Below are 19,292 nucleotides of genomic sequence, written 5' to 3' on the forward strand. Positions count from 1 at the left end.
AAAATGTTTTCTCATCGTCGTGAAATTGATCAAAACGATACGTTAAATGAAAATAATTCTACGTGTTTCGTCGATAGGTTAAGATTTTCTTGGTTAGAAAGAAATAATCGTTCGACTAATTTTATATTTATTTATTTACTCAAATGGAAGGCAATCGACAAATTTGCAACAAATAAAAATAAATAACACTCTCTCTAGCAATAATTACGTGATCGGTTACTTAAAAGTACGTTATTATAATAAATTCAAAGATACATAACAAAATCCGTATCTTTCTTTCGTATGCGCATAGAAAATATGTTTTCGCTCGATTGTATTCAGTTTTTCAATGCGACAGCAAAATTTATCATTCATGCAGCATCCTCTCGTTTACTCGTTCGATCTTTCTTTCGGTCTTTCTCCGTTTACCTTGCTTTTTCTCTCTCTCTCTCTCTCTTGCGCGCGCGCGCTATACAAACGTTCTCTCATTCGCGCACTCTCTCATTTTACTTATCTCTATACCAAGCAAATTTCTCTGTACACAATCGTTCATACATTTATATTTTTTCGCTCACGCTTTTATTCTCTCTTTTGTCTCTACGTACGACACACGTACGACAAATACGAAGAGATTCATGTACGCTTTAATGCGGACTATCAGATTCGCACAGCCTGAGAAAATCAATCGATCATCGGATAAATTCATGATTAACGATTCGAAATTGAATTGAATTAATTATTTATACAGAATAAGGATCGACGCATTGAGAAAGGAAAAAAAAGAAAGTAATGCTCGCCGCTTATTTATCAAGAGTCATCGTTCGTTGTTTCTTCTTCACTGTATTTTCCGTCCCAACACGAAAAGAATCATTCTCGTTCGTTCGGATAGGCCTTGCGAAGTAACGAATGATGATATAGCGCGACGATAGTGACGAGACGATTATGACGATTGCAATGATCGTTACACATAAATAAATATACATATACGCAATGGCAAGGGAAATTTGGCACATTTAAATTTACGTTATTCACCAATACCATGTTCCGTTTGCCTCGCAAGAAAAGAAGAATTTGGTCGTGCGGTAAATTTAAATGCAAAGAAATGTAATGTAAACTTCCTGATGTGACGCTATTGTCGATAACGTTCGCTACGAAAGAACAGAAATATCAACCAAATGAAATCAGTTTGACGATTATTAGTTAAATGCACTGATTATATTATAGTCTAATGGCGTAATCGCCACTTCATCGATCTCAAAATCGCGCGGCGATTCAAAAAAAGAAAAAAGAAAAAAAAAATTAATGAAAAAGCTTCTATGCACTTTTATTTTTCTTTCTTTTCTTTTGGACTTTTTTCTTTCGTTCTTTTTTTCTCCTATCCAATGCTTTTGCTTTCATATTCAACGCAGATAACGCGGAACATGGCGATGGTTCGAGGATCTCTGGATTGGAGCGAATCATTGGAATGTTAGCTGTTCTCCGTTACACGGTGGCAACGACATTTACTAGTGCCAAGACGTATTTTTCTTAGTGAATACTTTTCGTCATTTGCTCTTTCTTTTCTTTCGAATTCCCACGTATGGACCATTACTCTTTCTTTCCCTTCTCTCGCTCATTCTCAGCGTATATTTATGTATACATGTACTTATGTATATATGTATAGACATAGACAATTTTTCGTATCGAGAATGTAAGGGAAGAAAGATTAAAAGCAGCGATTTCCAATTTATTATCCGATCGATGTAAAATTTGGGGTTTTCAATAACTATTAGCACCGTTAATTTATTATACTTTGATAAGATTCAAACATTCTTTTCTCAACGTATACATTCACGCCTATTGACACTCATCCACGCGTTTTTCTCGTATTACATTTTTTTCCTTTTCAAAAATCCATACACATGCATAGCAGCACCCACTCTCTCTCTCTCTCTCTCTCTCTTCCTCTCACACTCTCATCTTCCTCTCACACTCTCATCTTCCTCTCCGCATTACCGAGGCGAGCGGCGCGATCCCGTTGTATCTTTACGTCGTCGCCAGGAAGCTGCACTTGTCTCGGCGAGACCAGTAGCAGTACGCTTGAGCTTTGAAAACAATTGAGAGTTATTCGACGTATTCGGTAAAAAAACGAGCTAACTTGTTTGTATGTCGTGAAAATAACTCCATCGACAACGACGTTACTATCGACGAAATTATGTATAATGTCAGCCAAAGATGATTTTCTATTTGACGTACGCTATATGGTCTTATCAAGTACCTCCTATCGTGATAAGCAAGAAAGATGTCGGACTCTCTAAATCTAAGTGCTTGGAATGCGGTCTTGATCGTCCTCGTCGAAATGATAGAATCATAAAAACTGCAAGCAATTTACTTTATCCTCAAGTAAAGAGGGTACTCTTAGGACTCGTGATTGGAATAATGTTTATTATTTTTATACAATGAGAAGATGCATCTAATTTCCATAACTATTGTGATAAATTGAAACGATGCGAGAAAGCAAAGCGGGATTAAGAAATTGAATGAGATAGTAAACGTGATTAATAGCACAAGCAGAGATCATACGGTAATGTATTTGGAATCAGAAAACATCATTGATGCGACTAATGAACCTCTGGCTGAACAACCCGTTGCACCTATTCTCGGAGCTTACTCTATTTCCACAAAGATGTTTTTGATTTTTATGAAAACACCATTGATTTTCGTGAGCCAACCGAAGTTCCCAGAACGAGCTCAAGATTCGAGCTGGTACGAGAGGCCGGCAGCTTTGGGTTCGAAATCTCATTCTAGTTTGTCATGAGTGTTTAGAAACATGGAATGTCATAAAACAACAACAATCAAAGAGAAGAAAAAAATGAAAAAGGAAAAGCGAGAGAAAATATCATTTGGGAAAGAAGCTGAAGGAATCGCGCCAAGCCGCGACCTCGGTAACGGGACCATGCCCGTTGCTACTACAAAGCAATTCGTACTTTCCACATATAATATTACAGATTAAAGTATGTGTACCTTCTAACATCACATGCTCTGGCTTAGAAAATATCGCAATTGCGCCGCTGAAAGTCGACCGATTCGTGCGTTTCAAGGAACACGTTCGACTCTCAGAGACAGGGGCGCGCGTGTATATATATATATATACATACATATATATGTGTGTGTGTGTGTATATATATATATATATATATATATATATATGTATGTATATAAGGTATTATAATTTACATATATAAGTATCTATCTAACGTATGTATACCTTTACAATTATTCATTTAATTATATTAAATTCTCGTAAATGTAATTATGCAGTTTTGTTACGATTGATTACAGTTTTTTGAGGGAGAAGGATAGGGAAAGAGTACAAACGAGAAGGACGTATAGATAGTACTTCCCGTGTCTTCTGCATTTTTTTGCACACACGCTAATTTGCGATTATTAAAACTCAAGCAACACACGACCGTAGACTGGATAGAGTACGAACTACATATCTAAAAACGTCGTAAGAAGACTCTTTGGAGAATTTTGAAAACATTCGTCTCGTTGTCTTTGCTTCCGCTCGTATTTAGAGCCGATATCGTTTTGAAATCGTGAAATACCGCGTCCAATTAGCTAGAGAAACCAACTCGGTAAGGCGGTTCATTTTAATTATTTTTATCGCGATAGGATTCGTGATATCGTATGGAAGAACAACGATTATGTGCGTTGACATATTTTTTTTTGCTCTTGTTTTTTCTGTTTGTTTCTTTTTAGCGACGAAGACCGAGGAGTGTACACGCTGTAAGAAAAGTCCACCTCGATCGTCCACCTAAGATATGCTTCTCTCGACTTTCGATTCAGGAACGATTCACTTTAGAATCGTTCACTTATCGTTACGATCAGATATAAGTTCTTCGGCGCGAAGCATCCGAGCGTATCGACAAAGTCAGGCTCGTTATTCGGCCACGATTCGTTCAGAACGAATACCGTGGTGACACCTACCACTCGGTACAATTTTTGCACGACATGTGCGTGTGCGTGTGCGTGTGTATGTGTGTGTGTGCGCGTGTGCGTGTTTGCGTGTGTGTCTGTGTGGGTGGGTGGGTGTGTGTATTCGCATTACACTCGTGTCCAGACGCGATGTACGTGGTGCCAAGATTAGTAGTCCATGCCTCTTGTTCGTTAACATTTAAGTACACAAAGTTGAGTTTCGAGAATGAATCTCGGGCTAGGTTGCAAAGTCTACTTTGTCCCACGTTAGAGAGAGTTCGGAGGACATCTTAAAGTCCGAATCTTCCATGTTAAAGAGATCGAAGGGATCCTGACTACTTGCCAGCAGCGGATCGTAAATATCCGTTGCCGAGGATAAGGATGTAACGTGTGGAACAACCGATTGTTGAATCGACATGGGCGTAGATGAGGGCGGCGACTGAGGCATCAAGGAATCCAACCAGTCGGGATCGTCCATGTCCATCGGCATGTCCGCTATATCCATAAGTTCGTTGGAAGATTCCATTTTAACTCCTAGGCCACAGTCGAGTTGACCAAAGTCCATAGTACCCAATGTTTCCAGATCCAATCCCAGTTCCTATCAAGCAATATTTTAATTCGGATATAGCTTCGAAATATCAATCAATTAAATAACTTAGGACGCAACCTACTTTAAGATCCAAGTTTGCGTTATCCGATGATGTGACCTCTTGCGGTGGTTGTGGATCCGGCGAGGCCTCCTGCACCGATTGAGGACTCAGTAGCATAGCTGCGTCCAAATCATTATCCGAATTCAATAGGTGCGTTCCGAACGAAGATATATCTTCTTGTTGTTGTAATTGCTGCAACGAAGTAGGTAATTGAATGGAAAAGGTTGCCAATGGTAAAGGTGGAGGCGGTGGCGGTGCAGACGCCGCAGTCGAACTAGACGCCGATACCGATGTCGATGCCGATGTCGACGCCGACGGACTAGGGCAACCGCTTTGTGAGACCTCCATGGCCATGGGGCTGATCGGACTGATAGGACTAGCAGCCGTGAATACTAAAGATTGAGTTGGACTGTCCGCTGGCGCGGTAAATACCAAATTCTGTTGGAGCTGACGATTCGGTGTGGTAGGCGTAGCCGGATCCTGTGCCGCGCTCGGTGGAAGTTCTCCGTTTTTAATGAGAATTTCCAATACATCGTCGACAACTTGACTCTTAATATGACTCTTTTGAACCGGTTCTATCTTGACCTAAACGTATAAGCAATTTTAGAGGATGCCGAATCGAAAGAAATGGTCAAATAAAATGGCAATTAATCGAAATTATACCGACCTTCAATAATTTGGCTGCCTCGTCGTATTGAGGCGGCGGTGGTTTACCATCCTCCGTGCTGCTCGCTTGCTGTTGCTGTTGTTGAGCTTGGGCTTGCGCGACTAGAGCACCGAGCAACGATCCGTTCAATTTGGCCGGTTTGGCTAGATTCAAAACTATCGCGGTAGGTATTTGAACGGTGGTACTATTCTTAGCTTGATTTTTCTTATTGTTAATTGCCGTGAGCGCTGCGGAATCTAGAATGGCAGTCGCATTGTTCGGCTGCGTCTGTAGAAAAGCAGCCAAACTGGCTTTCGCATTGAGATGCTGGAACGTCGCATGTTGTTGCTGCATTTGCTGCTGAGACTGTTGATGATTTTGCTGCTGTTGTTGTTGCTGCTGCTGCTGTTGCTGTTGTTGCTGTTGTTGTTGCTGCTGTTGCTGCAGGTGTTGCAATTGTTGCAAATGTAAAGCCAATTGTTGCTGTTGCATCTTGCTCTGTATATGCTGTTGCAACACCAGCTTCTCGGCGCGAACAGTTGCGGGCTGAGTTTGTCGAATTTGTTGAAGTTGTTGTTGGGATTTATACAACTCCCGTTGCAACTCTTCTATCCGTTTCCTTTGCTCTTTGATGATATCGTCTCCTGAAACACGAACTGCATCGTAAAAACACCCACGTGCGTCGTCTTTCGAAGCCGGAGTGATATCGTCCGAGAGTCGCGCCGAAGGCGCGCAAAGAAAAGAAATTATTGTTCCGCCGTTTGGACGAGGTAAAAGCGATGCGAGAGATAATAACGAGAGGGATACCTGGTGGGCTCGACGGATCCTCGTGTTCGCTGCCATGAGGCGAATCGGTCCGCGGGCTATTCGGCTCGTCCTTGACAATCGAGCTAGGGCTCTTTGCTTGCGAACTAGATTCGTCGGACGTCATAGGACCGGGCGTGTCCATTAATATATGGCCCATGTGCGTAACGTGAGGTCCGTTAGAGTTACAAGTCGAATTCCCGCTGGATGATTCCGTGAACGGCTTTAGCCGTTCGATTAACTGGGGCTTAGAACCCGAGACTGGGAGATTGCGTCGCTTTAACTCGACTTTGAGATCGCTCACTGAAGAAAATAGCCAAGGAAGTTGAGAAGGAACAAATCGAAGAAGAATATTTTTTCGAGTATTTACCTTTCATGTCTTCCAACTTGCCCAAGGGCCTGAGCGGTGGTTGCTCGGATGGATTGTTCGAGGAATTCGAGGGCGCAGGACTCGGAGCATTCGCGCTGCTCCCGCTAACACTTCCGGCATCGCTGGCACCGCTGCTTGTAAGAGACAGCGGCTTCTGCGCGGCTGGCAATATAATCTGAGGATACTACGGGAAAGAAAGAAAGAAAGAAAGAAAGAAAGAAAGAAAGAAAGAAAGGAAGGAAGGAAGGAAGAAAGAAAGAAAGAAAGAAAGAAAGAAAGAAAGAAAGTAAGAAAGAAAGAAAGAAAGAAAGGAAGAAGGAACGAGAGAAAGAAAGAAAAAGAACAAAAAAAATTATTTTCCATAAGTTAATTTTTGCGCTTTCCATTGCTCGCTCGTTTCTCCGAACGAGAATTGAGTAATATTCGTAGAGAGAAAGCGTAAGTGTGACGTGTAAGTAAGCGTTCGAGCACATGCATGTCAGTAACGGACATCGTATTATCGCGTGTAGTATCGGTTCGGTATGTGTGTTGTACCTTGTGCTGCCATTCGAGCTGCCACTGAAGGAATAGCTGTTGTTGCTGCAGGAGCAGCTCGTAGCTCGTCTCGCCGGGCGGCGCCGAGCCGAGACCGGGGGGCGTAGACGAAACCGACGTCTTTTGTGCATTTGGCGGACCCTGCCACACAATTATCGCATCGCTCATTAGTCGTGGTTAATCGTTGTTAATCGTTGTTATATCTTTTCTAGACAGGCGATCGATCGAGAACGCGCTTGGAACAGAAGCGGAACTTGCCGAAGTCGAACGTACGATGATACTTAAAGAATCATGCTCGCGAGCATTAGAGGAAAAAGAGAAAGAGAGAGAGAGAGAGAGAGAGAGAGAGAGAGAGAGAGAGAGAGAGAGAGAGAGAGAGAGAGAGACGCCAGTGAACGTAGGCACGCACCGTTTACGAGTGATAAATGATACATCGCGAATATTCTCTCTCCGCGCTCTCATTTGCACGGCCGTATCATTCTCGACAGGGGCGCGCTTTCACGCAGGAAAGAGAACAGTGCGGGAGAGGGAGAGCGCCGAATAAGAGAGCGGGCCCTCGCGCGGGACCTATCGACGCGAGGCCTCTCTCGCTCATAGGTGCAATTAGCGCTCGAATTACTCAGAGATAACGAGGTGGGCCCCTCGAGAGATCGCGAGAGTTAATCACCCGATACGATCTCCCTCTCCTTTGGTCTGCTCCTTCTCCTCCTCCTCTCCGTGTTTCGCCAGGCCACAGGAGCCGAGAGATTCACGGTTGCGTCCGTATTCGTTTTTGCCACGACTCTCTTCTCCAGCGTAACCTCCTCCCTTCTCTGATCTTTTCTTCCTCGCGTTCACCGTTTGCCTTTTTTGTTGTTGTTGTCTCTTTTTATCTCGCTCGTTGGCCACGTCGAAATGTGATTCCCCGTTAGTCGAAAACTAGTTTGTAGTAGCACGCAACGATCTTTTTGGGATACTCGGTAATTATCGCGAGCGTCTCCTCCGTACACGCGTTATATAGCAGGTATATTACTTTCGGCTATAAAGCACACGCTTCGCGGCCATTGCATATGACCGCATATACCTACATGCGTAAGTATATTTAAATATAAACGAGACGAGAGAGAAAAAGATGGCTTGGGAAGGTAATCTGTTCCAAACGACGAGCTCGTCGATAAAAAAGCGCGACGCGCTGGTTTACCGTTCGTCGCTCGTTACTCCGATACGATTGCAATTCGCTTAAAATCGAATCGGTAGGAGGGGTCGATAAGAGCGGAGCTTTATTACTCACTTTGTACTCGTGAAACTTGATCGTACGCGTCTTAGGTTGGCTCTTGGTTTTGGATTTTTTTCTGTTCTTGTCCTTGCCCGGCGCATCGTTTCTCTGACACGCCGAGGACGCGATCGGACTCGGTTGTGGTCTAGGAGTGATGGCTGCCGGCGGTGGAGCCGGTGGCGAGGCTATCGAGATATTCGACAGAGGACTAAGGCTCGAGGTCGTCGATCCCAAGGACATGGGACTCGACGCCGGCGCCAGTGGGAGCAGCGTGCCCGATGCCCCGTTCGTTTGATTCGCCTGCCGTAGATAGAGAGAGAGAGATAGATAGATAGATAGATAGATAGATAGATAGATAGATAGATAGATAGAGAGAGAGAGAGAGAGGGAGAAAGAGGGAGAGAGAGAGGGGGGGGAGGGAGAAGGAGAGAGATAGATATAGAAATAGAGAAAGAGACAGAGATATATGTATATATATATATACATAGAGAGAGAGAGAGAGAGAGAGAGAGAGAGAGAGAGAGAGAGAGAGAGAGAGAGAGAGAGAGAGAAAATAAACGTGGAATATTCTTTGTAATTCTTTAAAAGTTTCTCGAGAAATTTCTTTTTACCTGAGCGGACGGGTGTTGTTGAGCCTGTTGCGTCTGGTGTTGCGAGCCAACGACCGTGTTGCATAGCTCGGCAAAGGTCTGTATCGTTGGTTCCGCTCCGGACGCTTGTTGGAAAACTGGTGACGTCGAGGAGACAACGACCGCACCGCCAGTCGTGGGGATGCTGAGGGAGACCGTGACGATTCCCGCGGAGGCAGCTGCCGTTTCGAGAACGTCCGAACGCGACTCCAATTGCGGCGACGGGGCACCTTCCCCGGAACTTTGGGAGTCATCCTCGAACGTTATGTAGTGATCCGGATGCTGAGGTTTCGTCACCTGTCCCTCGCACGTCGCCTTGAAGGGAATGTGTCCCTCTGAAAGAGAATAATAGACGACGTTTTCCTTTGTTTTATCGTTTTTAAGAGGGATCAAGAAAATCGATCGAGCATGTCTCTCGTACTTACCCTTTACCGCCCTCTCGATGGGTTCCTCCGTATGGAGTATATTCTTTTGAATAAGTTCGAGCGGACCGGGCCTATGACTGAGCTGATCGTTCAATTGGTCGGCTAGTCGGGCCTTCTTCAGCATCCGTTGTCTCTCGGCTAGGCTCGGATCCACGTGACCCACATCCTCGAGTATATGCTGCCTCACGAGCTCTTCCCTACCGGGTCTCTGTTGGATCTTTGCCTTCAACAGATCGCCGGTTTTCGCCCGCTCGAGTTGTTTACGTTGTTCGTGAAACGCCGGCGGAGTTTTTAGGGCTGCACGAAAGAATAATGGAAATTAAAGGTACGTTTGAGATTGGGAGATAGCGAGCGATAATATTTTCGGGGGTATTACGACGACGAGACTCGAAGGCGTTTAAACGCGATGTCATTTTGATGTCAACGTCAAACGTCCTCTCGCATTCCTTAGCGCCATTAACTCGCCGGATAAATGATCCCCGAAACGCTGGGCTCTGTAGGCGCGAATTCACGCGTAATACTATTTCCGTACGGTCGATGCATATGCAGCCACTTCATTACGAGGAATAAAAGAGACCATGTACCACCTACGACGAAGTCGCGCGATGTGGTAATGGAAATGTGTGTTCCTTCCGTTGATCGCACCGTGACTACAGCCGTGCCATGCGGCGAGCATCGCTTCTCGTCTCGTTAGTCGCTTTCGACTGATGAGCGAGAAAAATTCTAATTGCGCTTGCTATTTTTAAAAGATTTCCATTTTTCGATAGCGCAGTCGGCGACAACGGCTGAATGAATCGATATTTATGAATCTCTCTCGCTTCGCGCGCGCAAAGCCACGAAATAAAAATGTCAGGACGAAGTGGCCGAATATAAGAAACGTCGGACAGCTTTAATTTGACAAATAAAATGGGAGGACTACGCGTCGAGCGCGCTTAATGATTGATGCGCCAAAAAGAAAGCAAGCGAATTACGATTCGCGAACGTCTTCGCGTCTCGAGGAGTAATTCTTTATTTCGTCGGTCGTCTTGTTTATTACCGGATTCCTATGGGCCGTCCTCTCGGTGTATTCGATGCGGTAAAAAGATATTTTTGAATTCGTTCTTCGTAAAGTCTCGCGGGAACGTATTCGGGTCGGGTCTGCGTTGCGAATAAAAAATGTAGCTCGCTCGGCTCGTTAAAAAGACTGTATTTCCGCGAAGGCAGCGCATTATTTCGTGGCGTTGCGCCGGAAGTGTAGGTATAATATGGCGCCTTAAAGTCTCTTCCGAAGTCTCTTGCGAAATGAATGAACGCCGAGGGATGCGAGGATATACGGCTCCGTAATGTAACTGGTACTTGACGTATCCGAGGGTGTATTTCCATCGGCCGCGGCGATATATAGCGGCGAGTGCCATAAACGTGCGCACCGACTTCGACAGTAACAAGACCGATATTTCAGGTTGTGACCTAAATAATTACCTCGGATCCTCTCTCCGTGCGCGTGCCGGTATAAACATTCGACCCATCTCGTAAATCTATTTGTCGCGGCTAGACGGGTGCAATTCTTTTTCGAACGATATCCTTTCCTTCTTTTTGACCTTTTATCTCTTTTTCCTTTTGTTTTTCTCTTTCTTTCTTTGACCTTTATCGATTTTTATCAAATGAGACAATAAACGAAATACGGGCCGTAATTGCGTGGCAATTAAAAGATCGTGCGACAATTTAGGACACTTTAGACTCGTAAGTCGTGCAAGGCCCCGTTATCTCATTTCACGCTATTAGGAGGATCACGGTTAATCGCGTGGTTATCGACTCGTAAATGGATTAATCGATGCTGCCGATGAAAAAAGTAATAGTTCACTTAAGCCGAGTACAAAAGAACAAAAAAAAGAGGAAAAAAAAAAAGTAGGGGAGGAAGGAATTCGCCGTGGGTTCGCGGGAACTGCGCCGGTCGTCGGACGGTTCGGTGATTGCGAGTTCGAGGCAAATTGCACATCTTCCTTTACGTTACGAACACCTTCGGATTTTATGAACTCTAAAGGTTCGAGATAACTCATACTTACACGGCATAATGCCCTGGGCAACCAGTTGATTTATCGGCCGCCTCAGCATGAGCTTCACCTTCAACGCTGCAACAACAAAAAAAGAAACCAAGGGAATGGATCAAGAGCGATGCGATTTTGCTATACCTCTTACATGTTAGATCTAGTTATTCCTTTTTTCTCGTTTTTTATCTTTGATACGCTTTCGAAAGGACGAGGACAAAAAGAGAGAATAGGTTGTTGCTCGGCGACTTGGGCGAACAGCCGCGAAACTTCAACATCGCCCGTCGAGGCTATAAAAAAATCACGCGAGATCAAAGTCGATGGTTGCGTCTCTTTAACGATTAGACGCAACGTTTCTCCGTTCTGTGTTGTTTTCTTTCTTGGAGCATCGTTAAGAAAGCATAGAAACGAAAGAAATCAAGTTTGGTGAGTATCGCGGAAGGAGGAGGAAAGGTCTCGCGGTATAAAAAGATTCGCAAAGAGGGGAAATGGTATTTGGTCCGTTTAATTAAGGAGGAGCGCGCTCCTTCCTGATCAAAGAAGTCGCGGCGGGAAACTCGTACGAGGTCCTTGGAAGGATCAAAGGTCGAGAGGGAGTCCACGCGGTTGGCGCTCTCTCTTTCTCTCTCTCTCTCTCTCTCCCGGCCCTCTTCCCCCCGTCGGGCGGATCGCGAAGCCAGGTACAAATTAACACACAAAGGGCCCAGAGTTATAAATACGCGCGGACGACGCGGGCCAGATTGCATAAATTGCTTCGCTTCCTACGGGGGAAGGAGAAACAAAACCGGCGCGGTGCGGCGCGGCGGCAGCGAACGACCGCGCGCAATCTGAATTCAAAGCAGCACCGTGCAGAAATCCAAAGCGAAACGCTTGCTTTGCCTCGCTTCGCCCTCTTCGACCGCTTTCGAAGAAGCAACCGGGGAGACTACTAGAAGAAGAAAAATCTCTCTGATTGCTCCCTCCGCTGTATACCGACCTTAGGCCCTATCTAGACCCCTATGTATGCGCATACGTACGTGTCCTTAGGTTCTTGCGTCGAAAGGAATGCGCTGGAAACTCTCGTCGTTAAATACCGACGAAACTTGAAAGAACAAATACTCGAGGGAGAGAGAGAGAGAGAGAGAGAGAGAGAGAGAGAGAGAGAGAGAGAGAGAGAGCTCTAAAGATTGCTCGTAGAGATCGATCGTCCCACGATTGATTTCTTACGATCACGCGGAGAGATTGCTTTATCTCTTAACGAGCCGCTTCAATCGACATTCGGTTTATCGATCCTAGAAATCGCGCGAAAGAGGAAGGTTCTTCGACGCATAGAATATTCAGGGTTCATTAACGCGCCGTGCTTCCGACGTGCTGGGCTTATTAAAAATTCGCCAAACGTAAAGGGACACGAAATAAGTTTCGCCACGCGAGCGGAGCGATATTTGATACAACTATATCTGGACGTACTCGCGACGGTGTACGAGATAGATGCAGAGGGAGAAACAGAGAGAGAGAGAGAGAGAGAGAGAGAGAGAGAGAGAGAGAGAGAGAGAGAGAGAGAGAGAGTGGATGCGCCATGGCTCAGAAGAGACAGATGCTAACGACCAGAGCGACACGAGCTACTAAGAAATGCGTAGGACCGAATGCCGCGTCGATCCTTCTCGCGCAAAGACACACGTGCGCAACTATGCACGTGCACGGTTCTCCTGCTGCCTACCTGGTGGCAACTTAAGTTACGACTTTCTAACTTTAAAGATAGCAATCAGCGCGCTCCTCGAATACCAACTAAGATTTTAGATTTTAATCGTGCTCGCTTCACTAATCACTCCCTTTTTCTTTCTCCAGTAGATTACAGTTCCCAATATGTGCGCGAAACGATACCAACGACGATTGCTTCTCACGCGTTCAACCGTGCACAATTTATCCAGTTTTCGATTGTCAAAACTTCTCTTACATAGTGTTTTTTTCTTTTTTCTTTTGTTTTGTTTTGCTTTTTTTTGTCTCTTTTTTGTTTGTTTTTTTTTTTTTTTTTGAGAAAGAACCCCCTCCCCTCCCTGTAATGAGAAAATCAAGACAATGGAGAAAGACGGGACGTTATACGATTCGACGAAGGCGTATCTACATACCATAGTTGTACGTTGCGCATAGTTGCCTCGTGTGTGATACTGGGAGTCATGTCTCGCGATCTTGGGGAAAACGACACGGTGGTCCGACGTATTCCAAATTCTTCCGATGTTTCGCATATTTTCGAAGATTTTATTCACTTTGAAGGAAGAGATCGAAGCGCGTGAATATTTTCTTTAATAAACGACGAGCGTACGCAGGAATTGGAGAGGAGTAATTTTAGAACTTGGAGACACTTTGAGAAAATTTGAGATACCTTAGGAAGGATTACTTTCGAAGCTTTAGATCGGCGCCAATGGAACCGCATGCACGGGAGAATTCAAAGATACTCGAAGATACCCCGAAGACACGCGTGCCGCGCTCCATAAGTATCTACGCAATGCATAGAATGCAAATTTACGCGGCGCATTCCTGCCAAGTGAATCCCCCCAAGCGCATTGTACACCACCTTCGCCACCTCCGTCGTCGTTTTAAACGCCGCAACCGCCAGCGCCATTTTTACGAAAGCTCGATCCCCCCTCACCCTTCCTCTCTCACTGCTTCTAGCGAGACTAAGGCGAGAAAAAAAAATTTCAAGTATTTTTTGAAAGATAGAAAAACGAGGATCGTTTTCGAAACTTGTCGCACATTTTACGAGCATCCGTTTTCTCGCGCGTGCTTTGCTTTACGAACGCGGAAGGGTGGAGGAGGTCGGTGGGAGATAAATCAACGCGAGCGGAATCCTCGCGCCCGGCGTTAAAGTGTTAAGGAGTTCCGGAAGAGACCGCCGGATTCCTTCGCGGTCCCATAAATATTGCACTCGACTCCGACGACGATTGGGTACCGTTTTGACCCCAATTTTCAAACTTCTCGTTTTTCGCTTTATCTTACAAATCGTTCTCGCGTTCCAGGACCTCCAGGAAAGTGGAAAATTTGTCGAGCGTCGCTTGTGTGGGGCCTATCGCGTTCGATAAATTTTCTTCGTTTTATATCATCGAGTTATAACGTGACATAAATCAAGAGGTGAGAGCACGTACTTTTGCAACACCCTGTAGAAGATGGAAATCGGGCAAACGCGAAATAGAAAGTCCACGACGACGTAAGCCGTAAGCATAAGACACATTTACGTCGGTACGAATCGCGGGGGTGATCCAATAATACGCCAGCTTTGGGTATAAATAAAGCTTCTAGGCCCGGAGATTACGAAAAGGAGAGATAGAGATGGAGAGATCTCGTCTACTCTCGCCACTTCACTCGTCCCCTCCCTTGCCTCTCTCTCTCTCTCTCTCTCTCTCTCTCTCTCTCTCTCTCTGCCCTACCCTGTAATTCTTCTCTCGTTTTATGGTTCTCGATCTTCCTTCCACTTTTACTACTCCTTCTAGCCGAGCCGACTGGACGCGTGACATTTTTCAAAATAGATACTCGCGACCTCGCGTCTCTTCCTCCATCTCCGACTCATTCTTTTTCGTAGCGTTACGCCCACACTTTTGTCGAAAGCTTTCTCATAAATACGAACGAGTCGAGGAACGTTCCATAAGCAGCGATCTAATCTATCAAACGGTAGTTGGCAAAAATAAGTGACGCTGCTTTTCCGTATTTTTCCAGAAAGAAACTTTTTGAGGACGATCCGGAGAAGTCGGCGAGGAACAATTTGATTTACATCTCGCTGCCGCGTTTTATGCGTCCGGAGGGAGAAGAATCTTTTCTTAGACGTCCATTAGCCTTAGACAATATTACGGTAATAATAACAGGGCCAGGAAATATGAGAGCGAGGGAACGTATAGCGACAATGTGTATCCGACTTTTCATTTCTAATTCACGACGTTGACAAAGAAAATGATGGAAAAAAAAGAAAAAAAAAAAAAAGAACAAAACAAAAAAAGCGAGGAACAGAAAAAAAAGAACCGAACGAGATTCATCCAGAAGAGTATATCGATCGGGCCCTTCCATCTTTTCAGCTAATTCGTACGAACGAGGGAGGAGTGTCGTTTTATCGTCGATTTATGAGATCGTGAAGGAAATATAAAAATAAACGAAAAGACAATCGTTGTAGTTTCTTCGACGTTGCGTGCGAACTCTCTTTGAGAAAGAAAATAATTAAAACGTCAGGTTTATCGCGGATGAAAGAGCGATTCGCTTTAAAATAACGAGTCAAGCCACGGAGATAATTGTCGGCTCTAAGGCAGCCACGCTAATTAGAATTCGCGGCCGTTCGTCGTGAATTTACCGTCGCGGTCTGAATTTTTCAAGCGCATTTCCCGCCATTGTCTTTCGATTGGCTCATACGCGATTGGCCGGAGTATAATAGCGTCGATCAAAGCTCGTTTGTCGTCAACGTTTCGACTTTTTAAATTAACGCGACGATATTTTGGTTAATATTCTCTCGAGATATTTCTAAGATCGATTGTGCGTGATGTTCGCTTATAGGAGCGAGGGCACGTGTGTGCGCGCATGGTTCTCGCCGACTCTCCTTACGTAGATATATTAGTGCGACGTGAACGTAATAAAGGCGCGTTAGCACGCTCCGCCTACCGGTTACGCCTTCTAATCGATACGAACACTTGTCTTTCTTAACGGTTTCCCTCCTCCTCCACCTCCCCCGCTCCGTCAGGAAAAGAAGGACGATAGTTCTCCTAGAGGAATTAGATCGAGTCCTTTGAATCTTTTTCGAAATAAAGACAGACTATGGATCCCAATCGTTCGGATTATTCGTTCGTCGGAGGCGAGCGTGCGACGTGTCTACTCGTATACGAAATCTAAAAATATAATCGATGTCGCAATCTTCGTTTACAACTAATTTTATCGGAGGCTTGGAAACGGCTAAAACTCAGTCGGCGAGTGCGCGACCGTCAGGGAGGAGTACGCCTGACGATCATAAATCCTGCTCGCGAGGATTCTGACTTATCTCGATTCGTGCCACCCCTTCGCTCTCTCTCTCTCCCCCGCGTTGCTTGATTTTTTTCCTTTTACTTTTCTACGGCACTCTCTTCTTCGAGAGCGCGCGCGCGCGCCTGTGAGCCAAAGGAGAGGGAGGAGGAATCGTCGGTATTTTTAATCTTTCGCTCGACGCGAGGGCAGGACGTTGCCTTTGGGGAGCAAGCCGAGGCAACGCGTGCATCGCCTTCTCCCTCCCTCCCACCACCATCACCACCAACACCATCTTCTTCTTCTTCTTCGTTTCATTTCAAACTACTCCTCCTTCCGTGGCTTCTTCTCGACGAGGAAAAAATGAGGTTAATAACACCAAAATCTATTTATTTAGCGGGAATAAATCACCGCGAGGTTTACGAGCGAACGTATATTACGCAAATCGAGACGTTATATCAATCGGCGCGGCAACTTTTCCTTTCCTTTTCCTTGTTTCTTCTTCTCCTTCTTACGAATTTTTTCCAGGACGGGTGGCTCCGCGAATCTTCTTCGTTTCTTTTCGTTCGCTCGATTTGCTTCTCCGCTCGGTTTTTCTCAGTGAATCCGAACTTTTGCTGGATTTAACGCGCGATCGTTTCTCGGAAATTCTCGGAGATATTCGCGTCTGTTCGTCGAATGACGAATAAGAGCTTCGAGACCCTAACACGCTTTACCACTTTATAACGTTTCGTCGACGAGAGACTATTTATTGGAGATTCGACGAAAGGAGGAAACGTGTCGCGCATCCTTTTTCTCGTTTACGAGCGACGAAAGGTACTCGCTGGAATCAGGAGGTTCGAAATATATATCTTTATATCTTCTTTCTCGAGGAGGAAAGGACGTTTAAAAAGTTGCGTGGAACTCGCTAAAGGCGATTACAATAGAAAGCGAATAATCTACGTGTCGTCGGTCTGCTTGGCCGACCTGTGTTATGGTAATTACTACACGTGTTCGCTCCCGTATATATTGGCATTGTTTCAAAGCTTATTCCGGGTATCATCGTCGTTTCGACCATCTCCTCGTACTCGATCGAATCGCTTCTTTTTTTTTTTTTACGTAGGTAACACCTGCCATCGGCCGTAACGTCCGATAAAATGTCGCGTGGAGAAAGTTCGTCGTCTGGCGGCATTTTGGCATATTAATTAGTTATGGGATGACGCGAGAAAATAAACGAAAGCTCTCATCTGTGAAATGCCCATCTTACCGAGCGCGACCATCGAACTTTTACTCGACCGAGTTTTAACAAGTCCTTCGAAATAATTTATTTCGCCTCGGAAGAGCTGTAAGTGAGTCGTAAGGGGGGAGGGGGGGGAAGGGATGCTCAGAAAAAAAACTGTAATTAATGTATTTTCGAGAGTACATCTCTCTCTCTCTCTCTCTCTCTCTCTCTCTCTCTCTCTCTCTCTCTCTCTCGCTCGCTCGCTCCTATCCTATAGACGTTCTAAAGAGCCGCCATCGAAAGTAGAAAAAAATTCAATTCATAAAAGCACCGTCCCATGTATCATACACACCCACGCGTCTATTTAGTCTCCGTCCTCTATCTCGGTTTCTCGAGGGAATAGAAGGGGCGCGAGAAGCGCAGCCGTATCCCTCCCGGTACTCTCTCTCCTCCGGTATCCCTCCAGGTGAAACCGTTTCCTGTGTCGCAAGCCGCGTCTTTCATTCCTGAAGGGTCTTTCCTGCGTCGACCTCTCCATCTCTTTCTCTCTCTCTCGCTTGCTCGGTCGCGTGCGCGCGCGAACGACCTTTTCTTTCTCTCACGGCATAGTAATATATCTGGGCCGCGTGGGCGGGCCACGTGGGTTTGACAGCTTAGCCCACGGAAACTGGTTACACCCACGAGCAGGCGCGCACGCCAGGGAGAGAGAAAGAGAAAAGTTACATTGAGTTTGATAGAGGCACACGTCAGGTACGCACGGAGAACAACAACGCAACCGACGAAGCGTACTTTCCGTGCGCTTGCTGCTTCCGCCGAGATATAGATTTTTGTTTAGAAAAAAAAAAAAAAAAAAAAAGCGGAAAAATGGCATACGAGAAGCGCGTGGCCAAGCTACCGCGTCTAATAAATACAAAACGTGCGCATTCGTTTATTTTTTTTCCTTTTGCGTTTTTAAACGCACCTCTTCTTTCTTCCGTCTCCACCTTTCACAGCGCCTTTTCCATCGTATTCCTTTCGAGTTCTGGGAGGAGCGTGCGTCGCGTCTCTTTCGTGAACAATTAATCGTTACTCCCCGACTCGTCCCTTCAACCCCCTTTCTTTCTCCTTTTTTCTTCTTTGCTGAAATCGAGGAACGAGGTAGAAGCGATGGTAAGGACGGTAGTTCGCGGGTTGCCCTTTCCAAAAATGGAATTGGTTTCGTCGGTCACGATACGATCTCGCTCGCGCGCGCGCTACTTGAGCTGTGCAGAAAAACGCCATAACTTGGTATCGTATATGGAGGCAATGCACAGGTGCATGCCACCGTGTTCTCTGCACGCTCTTCCCCCACCAAGGCTCGCTCGTTCCACGGTCTTACCCGCCCCATTCTACTTCCACCCCTTCTTCTTCGTCCCTTGACTCGATCGAACGTGCGCGTAGAATGTCAATTGTTTCTCTCTCTCTCTCTCTCTCTTTCTCTTCGTTTGCACTTTGCTTCGTACTTTTGTCCCACTTTTTCTCCATTTTTCCCCCGCTCTTTCTCTTCCTCTCTCTCTCTCTCTCTCTCTCTCTCTCTGTCGTTTTTTCACGATGCAACATGGTTGCGATACTCGAGAGATTTTCTCTCCTCCTCCCTCATCCAAGATCTCCCTTTTCCTTTCTCTCTCTATCCCTCTTTCTTCAGTTTATCCGTCCTCTTCCCGAGATTGCGTTAGCCGATCGGCGAGTATCAGAGAGACAAATGTCTCTCTTTCTCTCTATCTTTCCTTCGCTTCTCTCTTCGTTATCTTGCCATCCGTCTTCGTCCTCGTCGATCTCTTGCCAAAGGCGAGTGGTAACGAGTTCGGTAAAAAATAATTAGTATGTCCCGTCCGAGAGTCGGTGCTTCTAGA

General features: G+C 45.5%; 1 protein-coding gene across 8 annotated transcripts in view; it reads right to left on the reverse strand.

Annotated features, from left to right (window-relative positions):
- Positions 1 to 116: 116 nt before the first annotated feature.
- The window catches only part of LOC124421975 (myocardin-related transcription factor A), a 152,517-nt gene continuing 133,341 nt past the window's right edge, over positions 117 to 19,292 (reverse strand). For 6 of the 8 annotated variants that reach the window (XM_046957795.1, XM_046957796.1, XM_046957791.1 and 3 more), the window contains 10 exons: positions 11,292 to 11,357; positions 9,250 to 9,546; positions 8,807 to 9,159; positions 8,211 to 8,495; positions 6,941 to 7,081; positions 6,407 to 6,590; positions 6,040 to 6,339; positions 5,254 to 5,888; positions 4,608 to 5,171; positions 117 to 4,534 (listed from right to left, as the gene is read on the reverse strand). In XM_046957795.1, coding sequence (XP_046813751.1) covers positions 4,175 to 4,534; positions 4,608 to 5,171; positions 5,254 to 5,888; positions 6,040 to 6,339; positions 6,407 to 6,590; positions 6,941 to 7,081; positions 8,211 to 8,495; positions 8,807 to 9,159; positions 9,250 to 9,546; positions 11,292 to 11,357 — 3,185 coding nt within the window. In that variant the 3' untranslated portion in view covers positions 117 to 4,174. The remainder of the gene's footprint in view (positions 4,535 to 4,607; positions 5,172 to 5,253; positions 5,889 to 6,039; positions 6,340 to 6,406; positions 6,591 to 6,940; positions 7,082 to 8,210; positions 8,496 to 8,806; positions 9,160 to 9,249; positions 9,547 to 11,291; positions 11,358 to 19,292) is intronic. The other 2 variants (XM_046957793.1, XM_046957792.1) reach the window with 2 other exon arrangements.

Source organism: Vespa crabro, chromosome 2 (genome assembly GCF_910589235.1).
Source record: "Vespa crabro chromosome 2, iyVesCrab1.2, whole genome shotgun sequence".
NCBI classification, from domain to species: domain Eukaryota; kingdom Metazoa; phylum Arthropoda; class Insecta; order Hymenoptera; family Vespidae; genus Vespa; species Vespa crabro.